At 42.5% G+C, this 16,102-nt stretch overlaps 2 protein-coding genes and 2 long non-coding RNA genes across 5 annotated transcripts; 1 reads left to right on the top strand and 3 right to left on the bottom strand.

Moving 5' to 3' along the window:
- Nucleotides 1-4,013: 4,013 nt before the first annotated feature.
- LOC9632736 (CASP-like protein 5A1) lies at nucleotides 4,014-5,194 on the bottom strand. The gene is made up of 4 exons (XM_024677820.1): nucleotides 5,056-5,194; nucleotides 4,645-5,003; nucleotides 4,432-4,564; nucleotides 4,014-4,372 (listed from the first exon to the last, which is right to left on the bottom strand). The coding sequence occupies exons 2-4, from the start codon at nucleotides 4,848-4,850 to the stop codon at nucleotides 4,181-4,183; spliced, it is 531 nt and encodes a 176-aa protein (XP_024533588.1). The 5' UTR covers nucleotides 4,851-5,003; nucleotides 5,056-5,194; the 3' UTR covers nucleotides 4,014-4,180.
- Nucleotides 5,195-5,899: 705 nt separating this feature from the next.
- Nucleotides 5,900-7,260, bottom strand: LOC9642665. 2 transcript variants are annotated; one of them, XR_002992556.1, is made up of 6 exons: nucleotides 7,037-7,260; nucleotides 6,804-6,927; nucleotides 6,647-6,705; nucleotides 6,459-6,586; nucleotides 6,177-6,397; nucleotides 5,900-6,096 (listed from the first exon to the last, which is right to left on the bottom strand). It is a non-coding gene; the product is annotated as an uncharacterized LOC9642665 (long non-coding RNA). The 2 variants fall into 2 exon arrangements; XR_002992555.1 differs by having other exon boundaries at nucleotides 6,181-6,397.
- Nucleotides 7,261-8,600: 1,340 nt separating this feature from the next.
- LOC9632735 (squamosa promoter-binding-like protein 15) lies at nucleotides 8,601-11,334 on the top strand. Its single transcript, XM_002961180.2, has 4 exons — nucleotides 8,601-8,673; nucleotides 8,745-9,753; nucleotides 10,010-10,167; nucleotides 10,279-11,334. Exons 2-4 carry the CDS (start codon nucleotides 8,849-8,851, stop codon nucleotides 11,187-11,189), a joined length of 1,974 nt encoding a protein of 657 aa, XP_002961226.2. The 5' UTR covers nucleotides 8,601-8,673; nucleotides 8,745-8,848; the 3' UTR covers nucleotides 11,190-11,334.
- LOC112346723 lies at nucleotides 9,686-10,348 on the bottom strand. Its single transcript, XR_002992560.1, has 3 exons — nucleotides 10,259-10,348; nucleotides 9,983-10,149; nucleotides 9,686-9,853 (listed from the first exon to the last, which is right to left on the bottom strand). It is a non-coding gene; the product is annotated as an uncharacterized LOC112346723 (long non-coding RNA).
- Nucleotides 11,335-16,102: the final 4,768 nt, after the last annotated feature.

Below are 16,102 nucleotides of genomic sequence, written 5' to 3'. Positions count from 1 at the left end.
CAACCTAAATAAATCCCAGTCAACAATATGAAAGAATTTAAGTTGTTTATGCAAGCATTGGCAAGATCTTACTGATGTCTCAAACCTAAGAGACCAATCCAAAGCAAACTACAAAACTTTGTAGTAATGCAAAAAGCCATAAGTTATCAAAGAGAATGAAAGATCATCAATCATCCTATCAATAAAAATATGCATAATCATTGTTAAAGAAAGAATCCACCATCCCGAAGAACGACAAATCATTCTAAATCAACAATAATTAAGCAAAACCTCTGACAAGGATAATTAACTATCCTAGATGATAGTCAATCATCATCAATAATTGCCAAATACAAAATCTAACTTCAACATCAAAGCTAATGAGCCAAAATGCCTTCCTTAATAATTTATAATAAATGGAACAATGAGTCTAAAACTCAAAGAACCAAAAGCTTGAAGAAGCCTATAGCCAAGTCCCACTTAACAATGATTACGAGTCTTGCATAAATTAATTTCAATACTAAAAAAGAAATCATGATACAACCTATAATATCCTCTTTAACACATCCATAAACTACACTTCATAATGCAAAGCTAATAATGAGCATGTTTGCATCAATCTAAAAGTTAAGCACAATGAAACTATGCTCAATAAGTGATCATCAAACTGATCCTCTATGAATCCATTTTTAATAACAAAACGTAACTTACTTCATAATAAGTACAAGAAATAATCATTAATGATCGATATATCCCAACTCAAATCCAACAAGAATTTAAACATTCCAATATTGATCACTAACTCTTACTCTTGAGAAGTTAATATAGTCCACAATTGAATCACTTTTCAAGAAAAAGCTCAAAACTCAACCCTTACTAAACAATCTTATTTAGAACATAACTAACTCAATTTATTACTTAATTCATTTACCTAAGTCCTAAAGTAGAGTTGAAAGTGATCAATGAAGTAATAACCAAGGTAAAAGTCCAACAAGTGTAACATATTTGGATTAAAAGCTCAAACTTAAAAAGTCAAGAGCAGGAGTGGAACTTTCAAAGAAGTGTTTGAGGAATAAATATGAAGCAATTGGTAAATGAGTCTCAAAAAGGGACAAAAGAATGATCAACACATGGTGAATGTTGTAACACTTGGAAGTATCTACTTCCAAGATTGAGACCAAGAAAAAGTTTGAGATAGAGTCTGAGAAGGAGTCTAAGAAGTCTAAGAAGGAGTTTAAGATAGAGTCTAAGATGGAGCCTAAAATGGAGTCTGAGGTGAAGCCTAAGATGGAATCCAAGATGGAGTTTGAAACTGAGATTGAGACCAAAACTAAGACCAAAACTGAGATTATAACCAAGTCCAAATCTAAGTTTGAGTCCAAGAGTAAAAGCCCAAAACAATCATCTCCCAGACTCTAAAGGGTTTAATAAGTCATTATAAGATAATAGAGGGAGGACTCCAATAGAACCAGTTTAGCCAAGAAAGGCTAATGTGACTAAAGAAAACTATACTTATATGTTAAGTGATGATAGAACATTAAAGAGTCCAAAGTTAAAATGAATATAGATGGATATATAAAGTGACTGAGTGAAGTGTTTAAGAGTTGATTCTAACTCCTTTAGGAGATTGAATGGTCAATACTCCCAATCTAGATATGGGTGGCACTACTTATTTAAATACCTTATATAGCTTATTGAAGCTTCACTTTAGCCACATGGTTGAGGTATCCTAGTAATGGAAGGTGGGGGGAGTATCTATGAGACTCACTTTGGGCCACAATATTTTAAAATATCATTCCAAAATTTTGAATTGTGAAAAGGAAAAGGAGTGGTCCTTTTGTTTGGTGATCAAGGGTATGGTTACATAATAAGGAAGTCCTATAAGTTAATGAGACTTAGTGGATGGGCTCCTAAGGCTTAAACCACTAGTGGTATTGGTGAACACTACCATGGGTAAAAAATACTTAGTAGGGATTAAAGAAGGGATATTAAGGGATGGTGTTCTTTATGTCTTAGGGCATTTTAAGGATGCTAAGGTGTGGTCATAGAAAGACCACTCATGCATGGGTGGTTTAGTTTTGGAAAGATAAAATTGTAGTACCAATGGTTTTAGACTATTAATGTGATATTGAGAACAGAGATAACTTTAGTATAAAAGGCTAGTATATTAGAGGTACCTTTGATATCCAAAATGAGACCTAACATATAAAGAGTTTGGACCAAATGTGAAGTTAGTGCATTGTGAGAACATATTTGAGGAATAACCAAGTCGGGATGAGGATTTATAGAGGTTGTAAGTAAGACTCTTCCAAATGGTTAAAAGCATAGTTAAGTGACTAAAATAAAATGGAAAATTTAGTAACTTACAAATATCTTACTAAATTACATAAAAAGGTATTTAGTAAAGAAATTTGAAGTGGATTGCTCTTTTTATAAAATTATAAAAAATCCTAACAATATGCCAAAGAGTTTCAAGTTAAGATATCCACATTTTCAGTACAAATTATCAGTGAGTTTGGATGAAAAATAATGACTAATTTATGAAGTATTTGCAACAGCAATAAAATGCTTTTTTTTTACTTTTCTTATATTTTATATTAACTTAGTTTCAAGAATGAAAGGTAGATAGTAGCTCTTATCTATATTTTAAAGCTATTATAGAGTGTAAAACCTTTTTTGCATGTAACAATGGTTGTCTGGAACAACATGTCACAAATTTATATTAGACATGTATAAAAAATAAAAAAGCATAAAATTCATTACCTAGAAATGTATCTATTAGATTTATTGATTTCTCCAAATGCTCCATGCTTAATGCACATATATGTATAATCTTTAAAATCAGCTAAAAAATTTGTTATGGTGTTGAATAAGTTGATATTTCATTTAAAGCATTTACATGTACATCCTCCCTTCAAAGATTTCATTAAAAGAACTTGACTCAATCTCTTCTTGAGAAGAAGCTAGAGTTATAGAGCTAAGTGTGAGCTTTTGTATTGTGATCATACCACTACTGTTAAGAAATTGATTCTTTACTAAGATTGATAAGTGAGGGAAATTAATTCCAAATTAACATTTGACCTAAATCTCAGATGCTATTAATATTTTAGGTATTTATTCCTTGTTATATATAATTTTTCATATTGCTACAAAAGAGCTAAATAAAATTTTAAGAGAAATTGAAGTTGAGTCATTGAATCAACTTGGAGATTAAACCTTACCAAGCTTATAACAATATGCAGACTTTCAATTTAATATTTGAGATAGAGTTCTACTTGTTGTGTAGAACACTTTTACCCAACTAAGATTTTTATATAAAATCACCAGAATGCTAAATACTCTTAATTTAATCTACTTCACCTTTGTAGATACTTCAATAAAAGAATAAAAAACAAAATTGTATTATGAACTGAAATTAAATAAAAAAGAAACACATCAGTGTATTTGAATACTAATAGAAGAACAGCTAATTGAGATATGGTCATCCATTCAAATTGATAATTATATAACTCCATTATTTTTTGAAAACATCATGTGATCTACTATATTATCACAGATTTATTAACTTCATCGTTTTAGGCAATGATAAAGTATCCCAAGAATACAAAGTTATGAAATCAATGGTAATATAATAATATATTCTTTATGATTTAGTTTAGTCAGACCCTAAGATTTGTTGCAAAGAATTATTGGTGCAAAGAAAGACAAAGAATTATATAAATCTTAACCTACTCTAAAATAAAAAATTTCAATTGTTGATTAATTTTTTATTTTTATATTATAACTTACTAGCTATTTATTTTTAAAATAGGAATATAATATAGTAAAATATTAATCCTTTACTGATTAGAAGATATATTTACCTTTTTGGGCTACAGGGTAGACAAAACCATTTGAGTCATTTTTATAAGAACTTACAGTTGAGACGTGTAGGTTCCATAGCTCAAAGACGAGAGCATTGGCGTCTTGAGCTCATGATCGATGGAAAAACCAGCTCGTTCTTGTATGCAGAAGTCCTCCGGACAAACAAGACGGCAAGCTAATGTGTTCTCAAAGTTTCGTTAGGATAATCTTTTCTACTTGACAAAAAGCCAATTTACACTTTGTGGTCTGGTCTTTACATCGAGTGCCAACTTTGAGTTCTCTCTCTCTCTCTCTCTCTCTCACTCTCTCTTTTTTAGTCCTTTTTTTGCGTTTGTCTCTACCTTGTTGCGAGCAACCAAAACGAAAAGAAGAACGAGAGCGAGACCAAGAACCAAGTCAAAAATGCCATGGCCACCGCTGCTTCATACCTTCCACAGTGATTGTGAGCGCACTGTGCAAGATCGCTGTCGATCAAAACAGTGATACCGGCCGAGGAGCACGCAGCTGCGAGACTGAGGGTGGAGGTGACCTGCCAAATCGTCGCAAAAAGCAATCTCATGAAAAGATTCTAATTTTCCATTTGCTTACCCAGTCTCCAATAACAAGAAGGCTCAAAAGCACTGGATTGTGGAGAGTTCTTCTCAAAAGTAGAGCGTATCCGTCCACGACTGCGAGGCTCACGCTCCACAACAATTGCAATGCCATTGCTGCGACTAGATAGCTGTCAACCAAAAAGGAAGAAAAGACCAGCACTTAGAACAAGGAAGGCATAAAACAAAAACTTAAAGAGCTTTCTCTCACCAGAAGGCTGTGACCGACGAGAAATCTGGAATGGAGATCATGATGCTCAAGGCCGTGACTGCGCAAGCAAACTGGCCAGATCGCAGCACAAGGCCACCCAAAGTACTGGGCATTCCCTCGTAGTCCTTCATGCGCACTCGTGGAGGTGGATCGACGGCTGTTGGAGGCACTCCTACAGGATACACTGCGGGATGGCTAGCGTCCATTGATCAAAGAGAAAACGCTCTCCCGGCCCCCCTCCCGGAGGGGAAATTCTCACTGATCGCGGCTGCCGCGCTGCTGCTGCCGGATCGCCAACTCCATGCCGTGCTTGCCCGCGAGATCTACGTGCATGGAGCCAATTCCTGGCGACAAAGACCCTAGACACCGAGATTTCTTGCCTGAGAGAGCGAGCGCAACGCCAAAACATACCCGAATTCCCCGCAAGAAGAGCGATCCGATGGGAGCTTTCAGCTACGCATTCCCCGCCCTCCCCGCCGCGGCCGCATCGATCTTTCTCCCTCCCCTCTGTCGCTTCCTTCGTCGCAAACCCTACATTTTTCTCGCAGTCCACGACAGAAAAGTAGTTCGACCACGCCCGTCGGATGGCCCCCCAGCACCGACGGCGGGCAGGCCACCAAGTGGGCCGATCTCCGCCGCCGACTGCCAACGGCCGCGATCGAGCACGTGACCTAATTCCGCGTCCAAGATTTCCCACTACCCAACACTGATATGCCGGTGTGACACTAGTGCTGCGCTCTTTCCAATCTTTTAAAGCTCCCCAATTATCCCCCCAGGATCCACGTCCGTACCCTCCCCCGTACTGCGAGTAACAAGTCCTTGCTATTCCTTTCCTCCCCGCGGGGGGCTCCTTGCCTTGCTGAGTTCTTTGAAGCATATCTAGTTATATGTGTTGTTGGTGGCCGCGAAATAATGCGCAGCATCGGTCGTGCGCTGGAACGACAAAAATTGTCCATGTTTGGGAACCTCCCCTTGCGCTGCCTCTTTGTCCCACAGGACGATTTCATATCGGATGATCGCAATCACCACCCTGTCTCCCGCTTTTCTTCCTTTTTCTTGCTACGTCCCCTCTTTTCCTCCTGTGGAAGAAGAACAAGAAGAGATGCGCCATTCCTTCTCGCGATATTGATTGGATCGATGTCTCTATCCACCCATCGCCCATTGCTTGCTCCACGAAGCAAAGGTCTCGCTTCTTCTCGCTTCTTCTCGCTTTCTAGGATAGCTCTAGAGGGGCTGCACAGGAAAAGGAAGCGTGAGATTCTAGAGAATATATTTGCACGGACTTGAGAAAACAAAGAAACACGCTCGCCTTCCCGACTGGGAAAAGAAGCAGCATAAAGTGGAGGTCCGCAGGAGTACCCACATGTCTTTACAGTCGCTTTCCTTGAATGGGACTTTCCCGTTCCGTCGTGAGCGAGGGACTCAATCAATCAACGAGGACTTCCACGGCAACTGCGAAACAAACAAACATTATCTCGGGGCATTAGTCATTTCTCCTAGTCATTGGGGGTAGAAGAGATTAAAGGACGCACTTACACTATACGTTGCTGTATACGTATGTCTCCCCCCAAGTGCAGCACGATGGATACTAGAGAGTACCGAGAAACATCCACAGCCAGCCGACGTCCTGTGGCCAATTATTGCTTTTTAGCGTAACAAGATCACCGTCGGTTACTTAGCTTTGTGTTTCGAGAAGCAGCACCGGCAGAAACAAAGATGGAACAGGACAGCGCTTTGGTGTGGCATGGACCCCCTGAAGGAAAAAATTCGTGCCATTATATGCACACAGCTGGTGGGAAATTCCAATCACTTACGGGGGATGCGGTGTGAGGTGGCCGAGGGGATTGCTGTGAAAGATGGATCTGGTGCGAGACGACAAACAATGATGAGTTCACCTCAAACTACTGCTTAAAGTTTTTGACGAGACAAGACGTCGATTGCGCTGAAAGGAAAAGAGGAAAACGAAGTTAAGCCAAGATGGATCAATCAATCTGTTCTTAACTCGTCTGAGATCTTGGTATGTGATGACGTATCCGTTTGAAAGTGATCCCGGTCCCGGCCCTGACAATAAGTGGCCAATTTAGCTAAGAAAGCGAAATTTCCTGGCTATAAAAGCGATGACAAGAGTAAAATAAGAGCAACGATGCGGAGATCTAAACCTTCAGGGAAGCGGCATGATGGTCGTATCTGATGGAAAAATGACAGACTGTAGACATCGTGTGCTCCTTGAGCTTGCTTGCTTTCGTTTCCTTACAAACATTTGAATGCGAGGACACTGGAACCCTGTGGAAAAGGAAAGTAAAACATAGGCCGAGAATTAAATGAGACAAACGGAGCTCCGTTCCTCCACTTCTCAGGAGGAACAAACGATCAGTAATAATGGATTACATACCTCGCTCGTCTCCTCCCGCCTTTCTCTCCTCCCCCAGGCAAAAACTCCCTCCTCATTCTCCCACGCAAATCTCTTTCTGTACATTCCATGAAACGTCGTCCCGCATTAATCCCTGCTGTAAGCCGGAACACCTGTTTAGTAAGCAACACATAAACCGTCAACTTCTCCAGGTTTCCCAAAACTAAATGATCACTCTCACACACAAAAGTAGCCCGCCAGCCAGCCAAGCCAGAAATCAGTAGCAGCAGAAGCAGCAGAACAGTGGCCAGGCCCACAGCAGTGACACAGGCAAAATAAGAACACACAACTGACCAGACTAGACTTGAATGGATTGAAAGTAGCACCAGTCCTCTTCCAATCAAAATGCTCCACTCCAGTCCACAGCAGCCCAGCTCAACCTCAAAACACATAAAACACTTACAGTCAGTAGTAGTAGTCTACTAGTCACTGAGACAACAGAAAAACAGGCAAGACAAAATATCAAGCAAGAACAAGAAAAACAAATCGAAGAAAAATGCAAGCCAAAGCTTTGAGCAAGCAGCCTAGCCACTTACATTCCCAGACCCAGCTTACGTCACTTGCGTGCCCCAAAATAACATCCCCCTGGAGCGCCGTACCCTCGGTCGTACTGCCGTCTTTTCACTCCGTACCGGTGCATTTACTGCTCCCTGCCATGCACACATGCATACAGGCGGCGCCGCCGTTGGGGCCCCCGCGGCGCAGTAGCGGCACCGCTCCCCCTCCGTGCTTTTTTCTTTCTCTTCCTCGGACGCCTCCTCCCATTTTTTCCTGGCCATGGCTGCTTTGCTCTTTCCCGCGCCTTCTTCTTGTTTGCTCTTTCGTTCTCGACGAATAAGCTGGTGGCTCTCGAGTGACAAAATGTGAGGAGCGCGAGCCCTGCTCCTGAATGATCCACAGTCAAGAAGAGGCGAGAAAAACAGACGAAGAACTTACTTCTTCTCCCGTTGCGAAGAGCACTCCTTTTTCCTTCTTTTCTTTTCGGCCGCTCCTCCTTTTGCATTGCTTTGCTCGGCGTTGCTTGCTGTGCTGCTTCTCTCTTCTTGTTGAGGAGAAAAAATGAGTGTAGTCCTGGCCCGGTGCTGCTTGGTGGAGGTGAGTAACGCTTTGCGGGAGCTCGAGTAGCAGAAACTTCTTCTTTGGGCCTTGATATCATCATCATCATCATCATCCTCATCATCATCGTTTTCTCTCCTGCTGCGCTGCGACTGCCGCTGCTACAGCTGCTCCTCCTCCTGCTACTGCTACTACTGCTCGCGTTCGAGTATCGTACTCCTTCTTTTTACTGCTGCTCCTGCTTGTACGATGCTTTGGAAGCCATATCTATTGTATCATCCTGAGCCTCAGGGCCTACTTCGTTCTCGTGTGTGTGTGAAGTCTAGCTGTTCTTGCTTGCTTGATCTTTGTCCCGGCCAGTCCATGTATTGGACGGCTCCTTCCAGCTGTAAGGGCCAAAAGCGATGAATGAGAAGAGCGCGTCTCTCTCCCGGGCAGGAGGAAGAGAGGACCAAAGTATCATACTACCGGCAACTTACTTGCAACTAGTGTTCTTGGTAACGGCCGCCGCCACCGCCGCCGCAAGGGAGCACCAAAAGCGAAGGCCCGAGCTCACATTCGAAGTAAGTGCACAGCTTTACAGCGGCCGAGACTCCCTCACCTTTGGGATTTTTCCAATTCTCTTCCCCGACAGGACTGTCTGCTGTAACAAGCAGAAGTATTTAGTATAGAAGTAGCAGCATATCAAGTACTCACTCGATAGTCCTGGCGACAAGCCTGCTTGCAGCGACTGATGGGATGAATCCATCTCCAAATCCTTCGGGGCAACACGGGGATCCCAGCTGGGTAACAGATAACTGGGATCACGCGGCCACGCCTCACAGCGGTGCGACTTATCACCACCAAGGGGGAGCAGCAGCAGCTCGTCCCGAGTGGGACTGGGAAAGCCAGATGCTACTCGTCCACCACCAAAATCATCCGGGAGGAGGAGCAGCTACAGCGGAGCTCGTCGGAGGAGCTGGAGATGGAGAGCGCAAGCCTCAACTTTTAGCACTCCCGACAGCCACAGCTCTTTGCAACGCCAGGCAGTACAATGTCGCTGCCAATTACTCGGCCACTGCTCTCGCACACCACCACCACCCTGGCTTGTCCATTGCTGCGAGCTACAGCGCTGGCCCGGGCCTGAGAAGCTACGCCGGGGGATTGAGCGACGGATACCATCAGCAAAGCCAAAGTCACCACCATCACCAAGCAGCACAAAACTTGCAGCAACAGCAACAGGCAACGGGATTTTACGCTCACGGATCAGCCTGTCCGCCGAGCGACCTCAATGCGGAGCTCCGGTCCTACGACCAGCGGAGGAGATTCTTGGGAATGCAAATGCTGGAGTCAGCGGAACACAAAAACATGCTCGACTTTGTCAAGAGGGAAGACATGTACTCGCTGGAGCCACACGCTAGGATAGGACTCAATCTGGGAGGACGGACGTACTTCTCGGCCGAGGACTCGGCTAGACTGGGGAAAAGGAGCCGCATGAACGCTCTAGGGACTCATGCGCCTATGTGCCAAGTGCAAGGATGTGCAGCGGACTTGAGCAAAGCCAAGCATTACCACCGGCGGCACAAAGTCTGCGAGATACACTCGAAAGCACCCAACGTAATTGCCAATGCACAGACTCAACGGTTTTGCCAGCAATGCAGCAGGTACGTATCTCTCTCACCGTTGCTTCTTCAGCTCTCCTTGTTGCATCGACAATCTTCACCCTGTGATGTTCTCCGTGTGATCTTTGCCTGTAGCTAGAATCTGCATTTATGAAAAGAGAAGCTTTAGTTGTGCAGACAAGAAAAAAAAAAAGAGAGGGAACATAAACCAGTAGCAACATAAACGGAAAGGCGAGAGAATTTCTTAAACCCAAAGGTTCTACATGCTTACGTTGCTACTGGTTCGTTGTCTCGTCAGGTTCCACCCCTTATCAGAGTTTGACGACACGAAAAGAAGCTGTAGAAAGCGACTCGCCGACCATAACCGTCGGCGGCGAAAGCCGCAGCACAGTGCCGTAGCCACCATATCCTCGGAGCCATTTAAATCCGAGGAACAATCTACAAACATACGCACAAGTAAGTCGAAGAATACTATACTCTTTCAAATAACTGGAATTAAAAAACAGAGAGAAATGAAAGAATGAAAAAGAAAACATAGCTAACGTACCAGTGCTTGTGCCTGTGTAGTAATCGAAGGCGACCACAAGCCAACAATGCTGCTCCACCACAAAAGTAACTCCCCAACAGCATCTCTCACGGACAGGGATAGTCTCAGCTCAGGAGGAGCAAACAGGCTGCAAGGCCACCAGCAGCAGCAGTCCCCCAGCTTCGGGACAATGGACGAGAAACTCGCGGCAGCGAGCAGCAGGAGCTCGTTAATGCGCTCGGCCCAAGCCGGGCAGCAAGCAGCAACACCGCTTCCCAGCTCCGACGTACAAGCACTCGTACTTTCGGTGGTTTCACGGACACCATCTTCCGCACAGAGTACCCGGCAATCTCCAGGGACGCAAGAATCCGTGTACCAGCAGTACCTGCAAGGCCCGAGCCTGTCGCTATCGTCAGCCGGGATAGGCAGCAGTGCTCACCAGCAAACCTCTCCGGTCGCCTCCTACAGCTCCTCAGCTATGGTGGAGCAACAGCACCACCACTCGGTTCCATGGCTGGCTCGACCTTTGCAAACTTTCACGCCGCCGCCACCGCCACCACCACCTAGCAGGGAAAGCATCGATCAGACCTCGAGCTTACAAATGAACTCCAGCCCGCAGCAGCAGCAATTCGTACTGGCGAGATCCGAGCACCAACTGGGAAGGCTGGGCTTGAACCAAAGCATGCAAAGCTCCGCGGCCTTGAATCACCCAGGCACCCAGCACCAGCTGCTGGCGCTCATCGAAAACAATCCAATCCACTCCAGCGGCAACAATCCGGCTCACCCGCAGCAGCTCACCTCTTCTGTCGACGCAGACGTCAAGCCCGTCCTCGCCGCGGCGGCGCTCCACCATCACCACCATCACCGCGGCCACGGCCACTCGGAGATCCAGCGAGCCCGATCCTCCTCCTTCGGCTCCTCCTTCTACGACTCCAGCAGCGGGATTGGATGATTGATCCATCGCAAGCAAGAACCCTAGGAAAGAAAAAAAAACCCTAAAACAGAGAATTTGGCGGTAAATTTCTCTTCAAAAGACTCGTACGGTAAACGGTCAAACGGCTCAAAATCATAAACAAAAGCTCTTCACGCTATGAAAATTTTCATTCTTCCCAGATCTTCGCGAGCGTTCAATAAAGAAGAAAAAGAATGGGGGCGAAACCAAAGCCATAAAACGAGAATGAATTTCTTTTGGAAAAGGCCTCCACCAAACAGTGACCCAACCCATTAAAATCCCACTCTCGCCTTCCAATTCTTCAATACGCTCGCCACCAAACCAGCCAGCCAACCAAAGCTTTGATCCACGTTTCCACAGCCGGTTTGCAGATCACTTCTCTATACTTCTTTCCTTTCTTCTTTCCTGATTGAGTTCGTCCTGATCGAGTGAGAGCCACTCCTCCTGTCGCTAGCTAGAGCTTTTGATCCAAACACTCACGGCGATTATGTGTGTCAAGACCCTTTCCCCATCGCGTGTCAGTGCTTCTCGCTCGGATCCCTTTTCTTGCGTGTCCAGGCCAAGTCAAAGATCTGCAGGACAAAGCAGCTACGATGTTAGTCTCCCACAAACAGGAGCAGCAGAAAGCAAAGAAAACAAAGCCGAATACCTCGAAAGCTGTGCAGACAAGAGAGGAAAGCTTCCCAAAGCTAAACCAGCACCAAGAAACATGTTAGAACACGAGAAAGAAAACAAAACAAAAGCATGTGCAGCTCTGCTACTATGGCATACAATTCCTAAAAAGTAGAAAATACAGCAGTCTATTTCAGGGTGTCCACATGGCATTTATCTATTGGATTAGCATTAAATGTCAATCCCATGGATGCTAGCCCAATGGTGAATGATGTCCCTATAATATGAGCATTGTGTTATACATACCTTTGTGAATAGATGTCATAACCTAAAGATTCATCATGTCTTAGGAGACACTTCTTTGCTTTAGTGCCTTGCCTTAATGCCTTGTTATTCATGTTTCTTGGCAGCAAACCAAGTTACCTTCCACATCTAGTGTGATTGATTTTAAATGTTTTTGTGGGAAATGTTGGAAAGGCTTTGATTCACTACAAGTATACAGGTTTGCTTCAAATTTGTATCACTGAAACCTTTCCTTTTAGGTTTATTGGAAAATGTGGAGGAAGAGGAGGAGGATGGCTTTCCATCCAATTTTAGTGACTTGAATTGTGGTTTTAGGTGTGGATAGCAACCCCAAAGGTTTGGTTAGTTTTCAGCCTTTTAGATTTAATTTATTTACATGCTTTCATCATTTTTTGCGATTAGAGGATTTGGTAGTCCGGCCGTATTTGGCACTTGGATGCACCTGAAGATCCTTGAGACTAAAATTACTGCTTACTTTATATGCTATATTAGAATTTCTAAGCCAACACTATACAAATATATATGGCTTGTTGATCTAAATTGGAGAGGTGTATACTATAAGGTACCACCTAAAAAGGTACTTCATCATGTCCGGACTAACAATGCCATGAACCAACGTGGCACAAATTAGGGTATTATCAATTCTCAATCTAATTGTTGGACCGAAGGATATTAGTTTAGTTGACACCAAATTCGTGAGGCTTTAGTCACTCATAATACAACAAGGCTGCAATAGAGGTACTTAACAAGGATTTAATGATAGATTTACAAGAACAAAGAGGCATATGCACTTTGCTATATAGATTATAAGTATTCTTTCATTTTTACCTTTTTGTGATCACATGTGATAACATATTTATTGTAGCATATTGTAAATTTAAAATCTATGGTTTCTATGCACATATCATTATTTGCAGGGCAACTTATTATATTGTAGCTTGCGAGTTGGCTACCTTTAAAGAATCCTATGCAATATTCAATACATATGTGTAGGCTGTTCATCGATTTAGAAGGTTCAAGTGCATTTGGAGCAACAATGCTCTAGAGCACAATGAGATCAAGAGGGATATGGTCCACTATTGGGGTCTAGCAGCTAGGATCTTCATATATGGGATATTAACACGTAATTAGGTACTCACAATGTTAGAGTTTTGTCCAAATAAAGGCTAAATTCATTTCATTTTACAATGCATAGAGCATTTGTGGAGAGAGCTTTTTGAGCGTGTGGTATGGTTTTATAAACATCTTTTCAAGGCTATGGAAGACATAGGAATTTAATCCATGGCACAAGTAGAGTCTATTTTATGTCTTTGCTCCATACCTCAAGAAGGATATTTTGCACTATGTTGCACCCTAGAATCTCTATGAGGTCTGTCCATATCGATGTTGTGATTACTTTAGGCCATCTTATGTGTAGCGCATGTGATCATGGGATGAGATTTGGATATACTGTCACCATGGATTCTTGGAACCTTAGGGGATAAATGGGGATAAAATAGCCATTAAAGAATTCCTACGTGTTATTAACTAAGCATACTTAGCCCAGTAAAGAGTTTCCGTCTCGTTTTATCTTGCACTTGCTAGTGAGAAAAACCCTCGTGTATTAAAATTAGTCCCTCAATATCACTAGATGATAGCTTACTGTGTCTGCCAAACACCCTCACTATCATGCCCTTTGTGTTAATCTCATTTCGATCCCAAATGCTATTTATGGAAAGTGTCCAGATTTGCTCATTTGGCATATCTACAGAATGTAAAGATTATTCGGAACACAATGGTGTTCGTCCCATGTCCAAATTCGCAATCTAGGGAAAGTATTGTTGTTTTTATGTTATTTTAATTGTGTTGATTTGATCATTAATTTGATCAGTAAACAATATTACCATGGCGATTCGATTTGAAATTGAAAATACCACTAAATCTAGATTTCTTTAAGTTTATTCTTCCACAACATTATAAAATTTTATTCAGGTTCAAAAGCAAAATCAATGCCCCTCTCCATTGCATTTAGTTGCTCCTCTTGAGAATGGATATTCCATATTTAATAAGTTTTAAGCTTCTCCCAAAGACTAACTCTTGATACTAAGGGAGGCTTAGGGTGAAAGCCCAAAGCGTGTGTTCCTAAAAGGGGGGGGGGGGATGTGAGGGGTTCCAAATGTATAGTAGGGATAGTGGGTAGGTCGGGCATGGTTGACGAACTTGAGGCATAATTTAGCTCTCACTTGTGTGTTTGTCTTTGTTTTGTGTCTAGCTTGGGTTTAAGCCTAAGTTCCATTCCATGCTAGCTGGTGGAGTACCCATATCTTCACGTTAGGCCACCAGTATGCTAAAATAGTGCTAGACTTTGTTTGGCTCTGTTTTGCATATTAGTCCTAGCATTGGGATGTTGGTTGCTCTAAGACTGTTCCAAGTCGCTCCAGGCTCCTGTCCCTGCGCCCTTTGGGTTATATGCTCAAGAGTTGCTCCATGGTCCGATTCCATCACTCCTTGGCTCCATGCTTAAGGGTTTAGCATCGTTCCTTCGTTTAATAGCCCAAGGCTCTAAACCTTGGGTTTCACACCACTGTTCTATGGACACATGGCATGTGACACATGGCATATAAAGGGTTTAGATATTGCTTCATGGTAAATCACCATAGAATAAAGAGTAAAAACCATGTGTGCTACATTATGTTCTTGCAAACTTATTTCAACCGATAGAATGAAAGCTTGGGTAATAATATTGGTAATGTTACAAAATTCTTCCTAAATTGTGCTTCTATAGAATTATGCTAGCTATTGGTAGAAAAGATATTGAAAACATACCTAAACCATTTCTTTCCAATGTCGAAGATACAGCTTTACTAGAGGTAATCTTTAGAGCAAGAATAGAATAATTTATTTTAATCTATTCCCGTCTACTTAGCTACCTTAGAAACTTTTAGTACTGTTTATAACTAGGCTTTCTTGATGCATCAGGAGGGACTCAATTTGGATAAGTAGTATCTACTTCATTTAGATCTAACAATAAAATGTGCAATGGTTGATGTTGCAAGTGTAGATCTACCATTTTACATTGAGAGTGCCTTACCTACAACAACACTAGCAAAGCAATGAGCTTTAGAAAAATTATATTTAGCCATACTTGGAGAAAACTATTAGAGTGTTCTTTAGTGTAAATTTCAAATTCAAATGACTTTTCTAAATTTTAGGGTTGCCATGTTTGGGATTAGGGTTTACACTCAATGTTATATTGATCTAACCAAAGGTAAGGCTTCTAGCGCACACTTCCCTAATCATAGGACCACTACCTAAACAAGAGCACCATTGTTGCAACAGTGGGTAGTTTCTGCTTTATTAAGTTTACATAACTAATCCTTTATGATTTTCAGGCTTAACAGTAGTAGACACTATATAGGAAACAACCCAACCACTTGATGTTTTATAGTCAATACAGCTAACAGTCCCATAGGACACGCACCAACCACTCAATTTGCTAGGCTCCAAAACATGGACATCAACTCCAACAACATCCCACCCATAACTCTTAGTTGCATTTGAGAAAGCAGAGTGTTGTTTAACATTGCATATGTTGCAACACATGCAAAACCCCTTGCATGTTTCTTTCTCCTTGCCTTCTTTGGAAAGTAACAGCCTAAGCATCCAAAATGAGCACGTCCACACGCCTCAGGCCCATGGTGTTGTCCAATTTGCAATGTTGCCACCAACACCAATCACAGGATATGCTTATGCAAGCTTATATAGTGCCATTGGTACCAGCCCATTTGCACCTACCGCTACTCCACTAGCCGCTACAACTACCACAACTCCATCTATTAGTACAAATGCCACTACCTAGCTATCTACCTCCTGAAGCAATAAGTGCTCTAGCTCGATAAGTTTTTCATTGGTACTTATTTTTTTTCCATGTGTTTTTTTGCATAGGATGAATTAACAATGCTACCACACTAGCAAGCTTATAATTCCCCATCAGCATTCCATAATTACTTCTAAAGATC

This window comes from Selaginella moellendorffii, unplaced genomic scaffold, assembly GCF_000143415.4.
Source record: "Selaginella moellendorffii unplaced genomic scaffold, v1.0 SELMOscaffold_0, whole genome shotgun sequence".
Taxonomy (NCBI): domain Eukaryota; kingdom Viridiplantae; phylum Streptophyta; class Lycopodiopsida; order Selaginellales; family Selaginellaceae; genus Selaginella; species Selaginella moellendorffii.
The sequence above is the reverse complement of the archived record's forward strand: the minus strand, read 5'-3'. Positions and strand labels throughout refer to the sequence as shown.